Source organism: Orycteropus afer, unplaced genomic scaffold (genome assembly GCF_000298275.1).
Source record: "Orycteropus afer afer isolate SDZICR_OR568_19922 unplaced genomic scaffold, OryAfe1.0 scaffold00647, whole genome shotgun sequence".
In the NCBI taxonomy this organism is placed as follows: Eukaryota; Metazoa; Chordata; class Mammalia; order Tubulidentata; family Orycteropodidae; genus Orycteropus; species Orycteropus afer.
In genome coordinates, this window is record NW_006922234.1 from 346,184 (window position 1) to 355,569 (window position 9,386).

The following is a 9,386-nucleotide window of genomic DNA, read 5'->3' on the forward strand; positions in this document are numbered from 1 at the left end:
TACATATGCACACTCACTCACACATCCGTGCGCATACCCCAACAGGACCCATCTCTCTATACGTAAACCAGATGCAGTCCAGAATATCAGGCCAACTTGGACACAAGTGAAAGCCCTGACTCAGCAGCAGATTGCAGACTGCAATTGCATTTGCGTAACCCTTCAGTTGCTTCTACCAAGTGTAAGGCCGTTTAGAAATACACTGAGAAGAATGCCCCTGGGTATGTGGCAGAGCCCAGGGCCCCTCTGGCAGTGTACAATTTGCCTGAGTAAGGACTGCAGGGTTAGGATATCAAGGAGCTATCAAGGAAGAGGGGCTCGTGTTAATATGGGCCCTGAAACTAATAAGCAAACATCCATAGAATAATGCACTAGTGTCAAAGAATCCTTATATATCTCAGCTTTAAGCAAATTTCAGGCAGAAGCGGAGAGAAGTATGTGTTGCTGCTCATAATCACCCAGTTTGACCCAGAGACCTGGGCACAGCTTTTAGGGGTAGATTAAGTTCGAACTTCAATCAGGCAGATTTCTAAGATTAGAAAAGAAAAAAAAAGTTACTTAAAACTGAAGGATCCAAAAGCATCATAAGGGGTTACAGGTATTGGTTTGGGTTATAAATGTTCCAAGAAGCCAAACCTTATATATGGCACCATTTGCAGCAATATCATTAACATTATTAATAATCTTCATAACATATTTATATATACAAAAATAGAGCAAAGCAATTCTAGAAGAAGAGGTGTAAGTGAAGGTGTGGAGCTGTGTGGAGCCCAGATGTCAGTACACTTCAGGAAGATTCGGAACTCATCAAGACTGAGTGGCACGTATTTCTATAGTTGTCTTTTGTTATCTCCCAATATATGTATCCAACAAAGAGATGTGGATGGCCCCATCTTCTTTCCCCTGTGTATGACTACTTCTCTTCCCCACCTCTCCACCCTGCAATACACATCCATGCACACTTTAAAAGAGATGATCTATAGAGTCTGGAAGTCTTAAACTAAGTTGGAGCACCTTGATTTCAAACAAGTGCCCTCAATCTCTGAATTCCTTTGTGAATTTTGGATTCACTTACAGAGGGAAACTGTCTTTTAGCAGCAGTCTTTAGGAGCCTGCCGTCACCTTTGCAGCCTTTTCCCATTGAAGGGGGTTCATAGCACAGGCTCTCTGTATTGTTAAAAAGAGAAGTTAGTTCTCTGCATTATACATCTTTCATCTGAGTTTTTCACTGTTGCTGAAATTTGGGTTGTCAGGCAACTGCCACTGTAGACAAAGCCAAGAGCACAGTGTGTGCAGTAAAGAGCAAGTAGATGCTTGCTTAGGGCTTCTTTCAGCTTTTCTTTTCCACTCTTGAGCTTCTACAAGGTGAGAGAGCCAGTGTCCCCTTGACACCTAATAGTTAATTAGCTACCCACCATGCACTGCACAAAGACCACCACTTAGGATGTATGGTTCCTGAAAAATAATGGTAGAGGAATGGTTTCCTATCATTGTCAGTAGAGTCTTAGGTGAAAAGTCCCATGACTCAATATGGTGCAAGGGAGAGAACATTGAACTAGGGATCAGAATGTCTGTGTTCCAGTCCCAACCCTGTCATTAACTCAGTGTGTGACCTTGGACAAGTCCCTTCCTATCTCCAGACCTCAGTTTTCCCATCTGTGAAATAAGGGCATTAAATTAGATTAATAGTTAAGATTCCTTCCAGCTCTAAAGTTTATGACTTTTTATGTCCATTATTAAGGCCTGAGCCATGCAGTCTCAGGGCAGTTAGCTTCTAAGAGACAACGGACCTCCTGAACATCCTTTGCTTTGTTCATTTAGCTATAAAGCACGTCTGCCTTTGGCACTTGGGTCAGACATACGAAGTGATGAGTATCCTGATTTACTATCCTACTCAGCATGCTAGTGGAATCTGTCAGTACTATAAGTCATTATTGGGAATGGGAGTGAAGCTCCAACTAATTAAACCTGGAAATGTAAGGTAACTTTGTCTCATATGAACACAACAGGTAAGGGTGGTTGTGAGTGCACACATATATATCAGGATATAGACTATTGCTAGTGATCAGTTCATTACAGTAATCCATTTCCCTTAATAAAAATTAGTAAGTAGTATAGCATAGCAAAGTGTGAAGTCAAAACAAACACCTATGGAAAAACAGCACTTTGGGAAGTATTACAGAGAAAAAGAGAGACAGGCAGAGAGAAGCAAAGAGAGAGCGAACAAACAGAAATAGAGGCAGAGCACACATTAGTCTGAAAGAGAGGGAAGGGGGGAGAGAAAACAGAGAAGGAAGAGTGAAAATAGAGAGAGTGGGAATGAACCGGGAGGGAACATAGAACAGGGGGACGAAAGAAGGAGAGAGAGAGAAATAGAGAGGGAGATAAGAGAAGGGCATTAAAGAGGAAAAAGGGATCAGATTCCCTGGGACACTGAATGCTGTTCCACATTGACCTGTGAAAACCATCTTAGAAGAAAGCTCCCAAAGGCACTGCGGAAAGCAGAGTGATGGTCAGAGCCCGCGTCGAGAGGCATTCCATCAGGGAGCCCCTAAACCTCCACGTTGCTGGCTCCATGGGTCCTCAGTAGCCAAGCCTCATGCCTACGTATCACCTGAATTTGCCATGACAGCCATAAGGCTGAGCTGGCGAGGTGTACAAAGGTTGAAGAGGAATGGGATAGATACTGCGAGAGAGAACAAGGCATCCCGCACCAGGATACACTTGGCCATTCCTCTGACATCGCAGGAACAAAAGAGGCAAGGCCCTAACTTTGGCTAGTTGATTACTCCTCCCCCTCTTCAAAGTGAGGCTTATTCTTTCCTGATGGGGGCTAAAGGAGAAAGCTCTGGATCCAGCTTGCAGGAAGGTCATACGGACTTTTCCTGGGCCTTGGGGAAGGGCGCACTACCACCAGAAGAGATTTTTCTGCACACGGTGTTGGTGTGCCTCTTACAACGGCAGCCCGGTCGCCTGAGGCTATCGTAGCCCTGCTGGCACAGATGGAGGCATCCACGGGTGGGCAGGTAGCAGCACAGGCAGGGTAGGAAGAGGGAGATGAGGCTCATGGCTGCCCAGCGGACGAAGCAAGAGCTAGGCCCACAGGAGCAGGGCTCATCGGCGCAGTTGTCTTCATCATCAGTGGAGCAGTGGTAGAAGAGGCCCTTGACACAGCAGAGACAGGTGCCATAATCGAGGAGGCTCTCTGCAGAGCAAAGGCAACGCTGGTTGCAAAGCCAGCAAGAGGGCAGAGGGCGAGCAGTGGTGCAGGGGACACACTTGCAGCGCCCACACTCCTCACAGATGAAGAGGTGCTCGCTGGCGCGCACTACGCATTGCTCGGCTTCTCCCTTCAGAGCACCGTCACCCTTTCGGTGGGCCCCTGCTCCAGGCTGCGTTCGGATGATGGACTGGCCTGAAGGTGAGGGTGTCATGCTGGCCAAGAGCCTTTGATCAGAGGCAGTGGTGCTATGGGACATTGAGCTGGCAATGCTAGATTGGCTCAGATGCTGAGGCAAGGGCTGCAATTGATGGCACTGGCTGAGACTGCGCGGGAGAGCAGTAGGCATGGTGGCCAGGGACCAATCAGATTTGTGGGTTTGCACAATAAGGGAAGGGCTAGAGAGGGCCTGCTTACAGGGGGCCGGAGGCCGCTCCACATAATCATTGCTAGCATGAGTAGAGCGCAGCTGTTCGATAGGCAGAATTTGTTGGAAATCATCTGTCATTGCGGCATCCATTTTGCCTTGATTCTTGAGCTCCGAGTGGTTTGGGGTCAGGGTGGCACTTATGGTGATAAAGAGGAGACCTTGTAGTTACATGGATCTCAGGGCACATCAGAAAATCCTAAGAGGGAAGGAAGAGAAACAATAAAAGAGAACACACAGGCGTAAGTACTTGGCAGGGGACCAAAAAAGCTCAGAACCTATCACTGCCACTGCCTTCAATCACTTTGCTGGAGTCTTCATGTTACACCTTTAGTTTGTAATTGATCTCACCTACTTCTTCACAAGTAAGTCAGATCATCCATCCCATCCAGACTACAAAGCACTTTGAGATCAAAGTTCAAATGTTTGATTCCGTTGTATTCCATCATATGACTGGGTTCACAGAACTAACTAGCTAACTCATTCAGGTGTTTGCTAACACAGAGAAATCTAAACCTTGAGCATCAGAATTCTAATAAAAATGGAACCTAATTTCAAATGCAAAGGCCACCAATCAAACGTCCCCTTTCAGTGACATTTGTGACAGGAACAAATGAACAGATGAGAAAGGACATTACTTGATCCAATGACTACAGTCAAGCAAACAAGATGTAAATAATGACAGAGACAGGACAGGAGACACAACAGGCAGGAATTAGGTTGTCTACGTAGAGAAACAAAGCTTCCCGAGAGTGTAAGGAATAAGGAAGCCAAGACTAATAATCCTGTAGTTTTCCTCATCTTACTGTAGCAGTGGGGATGAGGAAACCATAGATGATGACCCTTGATTATTTCAAATATTGTATCTATTACCACTCTGAGTCAACTGTATATTGCTGGAATTTACTACTAGGTATAATCTGCATGGACCACTTTTCTCTATCCTTACCTTACACAATAAACTGGCTTTGTTAAAGAACAATCAGGTTCTTATGCCATATTTAAGCTAAGTTGGATATCTAGAAAGCACAAGCTTGTGTCTCCATTGTACCACAGTCAGGAAGAGTTGGGTGGTCATTCCCTGAAGGATCCGATCAAGACTAGTGCTGATAATGGTGACCATAAGGAAAATATTGCGTGGTTGTGCCAAGAGGAGACTGCTGTATCACACCACCTGGAAGACTGAACAACAAAAAGGAGTACACAAAGAAACCCATACACAACTCCAAGAGACATCCTGGAGCCATTAGGACCTAGGGAATACTAGCATGAATAAAGTATATGTTTGAACTCCATCAGATTTCAGGCCTACTCAAAATAGATCAATTAGCCACACTACTGTACAGGATGGATAGCTTGAGTAACAGAAATGAACAAGTGTTAAGTGGATGGTGCTTTATTAGATTTCCCAATGACACTGAAATGGGCCCAAGGTTCAGAAACAGGAAAAATAATGATGCATTTCATAAAGGCTCTGTGGATAATAATATGACCAGACTCAGTTGCCTTTTGAGACTATATCCCCACACAAACCTGTTTAGCTGAATTTACATCTGCTCATTTTTTAAAAAAGAAGATTTAATTTGGTTACAAAATAACTTTTTTTTTTTTTTTGCCACAACACATCAAAGAACCATTCTGACAAAAATTTCACTTTCTAGTTAGTTGTTTTGCTGTTATCTAACTCAGCACAAGACGTTACAGATAGAAAACGACAGAGACTCAAATATCTATGTTACCTTTGTCAAATGCCTTGTTTTCTTTGGGCCTCAGTTTCACCATGTGTATAATTATAGGGGTGGGCTAGGACATCCTGAGGGACACTGCCTCTTTATGCTCTGTGATTCCCTAACTAGGCAATTTGACAAAGAGTTCTCTCCATGCACACTCTGTGCATCTTCAAGTCCTTGAGAGTGAGCTGGGCGATACACCCTGGCTGACTTGAGCATCTCCATGCTTACTGGGACTCGGCCTCCTGTCACGTTCCTCCACTACCTTGCCGGTGTCTTTACAGATTCAAAGCCTCAGCCTTGGAGAGGAACAGTTCTCATCTGAACACCCAAATAAACAAGGACACATTGTTCAGCTGGCTGGGAGGGTAGGTGGATGTAATAACTTTGGATTGGGGATAGTCTTTGGATAGATTTGTAAGAAATGGGTTTTTGTGCTATTAATCAGATAAAGAATGTGTGGAGCCCTTCAAGTTCTTTACACTCACACACTGAATGCATTTTAGACTCATCGATTTCCCAAAGGAAACTAGATTAAAAATATATTAGAAATTACAAGAAGCAATGACTCAAAGGAAGGCATACAAGGTCTCCAAGTTATAGGAGATAATATGGGATTCTAAAGACAGTTTTCCAGGGATTTCAGTAGGTACTTTAGGGACATTCCCAGAAGGTTGAAAGTTAAACTTGGAGAAATCGAGGTCAGAATATAAGCGACTCAGAACCAAGGGGCTCAGTAGCCAATAATGATAACCGTGTTCAAAGGGGATCCTGTCTGGGGAGCAGAAGGATACGTGGCCTTTAGGTGGAGAGGTGTATTTCAATGGTGACTAGATTGCTGAAGACTGAGGAGTTAAGGTACTTGGTTAGGTGATTAAGGGAACATGGGCCTTTGGTCTGGGAAGATGGAGTACTATCTTGCTTACAGGTAAGGAGACTGACAGGACACCAACTCACGACACTTCTTCCTGTCCTGTAAAAATTTTATTAGAGTGGACTCTGGGATCCAATGTGGAAGATCTGCAATATAGACCTGCATAAAGTCAGGCTGTTGAGTTGGATGAAAAAAGGACTGAATGATAAAAAACTGTTTGCCATTCTGGAGGTGCTGAATCCGATCTGGCTAACAGGATGAACTGGAATAGATACTGTAGAGGAAATTAAGAGGAAAAAAAAAAAAAGAGTTGAGGAACAAATAGGCAAGAGATTACTGCAGCACATAGACTAGATGAAAAACTTCTACAACATGCATGCTTATGCTTCAGAAATCCAACCATTAAAGAGCCCTTCATTGTGAGCTGCGACAGTCAAGAAACTGACAGTGTTAGTGGTCAATACCATATTAAATAAGGAGAGAATATCCTTATTAAATAAGGAGAGAGAGAGAGAGAGAGAGAGAGAAAAAAAAAAATATATATATATATAATTAAATAGGACCCAAGGTGATTACAAGTTTTTGGCTGCACATTGATGGGATCTAGCGATTTCTGTCACGTAGTGCCTCTGCAGTAATGAATGATGCATTGTAAACCCACTCCCATCTCAGTCCCTCTGGCCAGGTGCTCACAGATTTTTCAACAGTTTTTCTGTAACCCTGATATTTGCTATGTTCAACCTAAATAGAAATTTCTTTTCTTATGTCAATTTAGGGACTAGCAAGCTAAATCCATTCAAGAAATATTGATGTCTGTTAATGAAAGAAAAATGTGTTTTATCTCGGGAACCTAAAATCTGCCCCTATTACTCTGCCATGCTGGGCTAAAGTTGAAAACTTTCCTAGCTAAAGGCCCTCTGTGCTAACACTTTAAGATAGTTCTGACTTCTATGATAAATCCTTTCTGATACGATATGACTCAATGTTGATTCCACAGAAGAAAGCAGGGAAGAGAAGGAGAGCCTGGCTCCTTTTTCCTCCCACTCCCATGGGTTCAATGCTGTTTTGTACCTTCCTGTGTAACGGCTCTGGGGTGTATTGCTTTTTTCTGTGCTCAGCTGTTATATACCCTCCTTGTCAGAATAACTGAAAGCAAACATAGGGGGACTTTCTGCTATGGCTTTAAATGTTTTCTTAGTTCTACTGTTCCAAAGTCCGCTCTCTAAAAATCCCTCTCTGTGCACAAGCATTTGCATCTCTATCAAAGAGCTCCCCCCTTACAAATACCAAGTTGTATATAGTTTACATTACTAACCTCTCCACCACCGACTGGGCCTCCCTCCCACCGCATACATCTTACTGGAGCTGCCAGGTTCTCACCACAGTTAACTCTTAGCTCGTCACTTTGCTACCCTAGTTCTATTTTAACAGTTTCATTAAGACTCGTAGCAGTTTATTTCAAGTCTTGCAGTTTTAAGACCTTTCATTAAAAGATATAGGCATTTGAAGGATGAGCTATACAGGGAAAAACTGTGATGCCAAGTGAATCCACATGCTTCCCATCGTGAGGAAAATGCTAAGAAGCTAGTTGTTCATTTCAGAAGTAGAGATCTTCCTTGAAACCTCAAATCCTTTTACGAGGGACCAGAAACTTAAAGTGTCGCTCTAGCTCTACTTTGCTGTGTGGATGTGGACAAGTGACTTTCTGGAGGGGTTTGAAAGGAGGGTTTTTAAAGCCTGTCTTGAAGAATTACCCTCCTTTCCTTTCAGTCCTTAACTCCTCGATTTTAAATAAACACCTACAAATCCAAGTCACTCAGATCACTCTCTAGGCTGTAGTTAGCATCTAAATGTATAGACTGTTACAAGACCAGTACTCACCTTCGTGGATAAATTGCCAGCCTGTGTCTTATGCAACTGATGTGTTGGGAACATGACTTAAACAGCGGTACATCCAAATTCATGGGATAGCACATTCTGTTACAGTGAGGTCTGAATGCACCCCAAAAAGTAACAGTTTGCATTTTAAAATAAATTTCCTGCCTGGGAGTGCAAGGTCTGTTTTCTGTTCATCTAACTTGGTTTGCCCTATGCAGAGCTTGAGTGATAAGTATAATTAGTTAGAAGAGTGGAAAGGAGCGTGTAGTAAACCACTGCCCTAGGTCTTATCAAATCCCTATTGGCTAACTAGACATGCTTACAGGTTCTCTCTTTTGACGACATTTCCATATGCCACACAGAGACATGTGCACACACACCCAGGCATGGATCCAGAGATTTCTAAATCACTGCTCTGACTCAATGTAAGTAGGGGGTTATGCCGTGTCAGCTTGCGCCATTTCTACCCAGGGCAAGGTGATGTGATGAAATCTGAACGATGCACAGGCCAGACTGGTGAGCCAATAGCAGACTAGCCCCAAGCTGACAGGATGCCCGCTGGGCAGCCAGACTGGCCTCCGCGTGGGCTCTCCCTGCGTTCTTCGCTAAGGTGGTCAGGCTGCGCTATGAGGGACTGAAGCACGTAGCAAAACGCATTTAAAGGTTAAACAGGCTAGCAAATCAATTGACATTTGGCTACGGAGGGGCTATTTTGAAGTTTCATTTGATTTCTAAAATTACAATACGGATAGTTTTCTGCAAGAGCTGATTCATTTAAATCTCATTTAAATGGTCTTCATTTTCTTTTACTCACGCGCTTGCGCTTGCTTGCTTGTGCGCACGCACACACACACACACACACAAACACACAAACACATCCACACAGAGCACAGGACAGCAAGAATGAATGGCAATCTATGCATTGCACAGAAAGAATTCTGAGGTCTTTCAGAACTAATCTCTACGGCTTACCTTGAGGAAACTGTTTATTCATGCTTCGAGAAGTAGGCGCCAAGGACCTCTCCTTCTCCTGAGTCTTTAGGGTTCCCCACCTCTCTTCGCAAAGTCTCAATGAGAACTCCGCCACTGGCAGCGGAGCCACGAACAGAGAGAGTTCTGTCTTGGTTTTTCTGACACAGCAGAGAAAACAGAAAGAAAGCACAAAAGGGGGGGGGTGTCAGACCTTAGTGGCAGATACTTTGTGTAGATTTTACGCGCAGATCGAAAGCTTGGTGCGCGTATTGCCCAAAGCAAGCT

General features: G+C 43.8%; 1 protein-coding gene across 1 annotated transcript; it reads right to left on the minus strand.

Annotated features, from left to right (window-relative positions):
* Positions 1–2,870: 2,870 nt before the first annotated feature.
* On the minus strand, positions 2,871–3,740 carry SPRY3 (sprouty RTK signaling antagonist 3). The gene has a single exon (XM_007956638.2). The coding sequence runs from the start codon at positions 3,738–3,740 to the stop codon at positions 2,871–2,873; it is 870 nt and encodes a 289-aa protein (XP_007954829.1).
* Positions 3,741–9,386: the final 5,646 nt, after the last annotated feature.

Coding starts and splice junctions, on each gene's coding strand:
- SPRY3 (XM_007956638.2), bottom strand. CDS start 3,740: ATGGATGCCGCAATGACAGATGATTTCCAACAAATTCTGCCTATCGAA.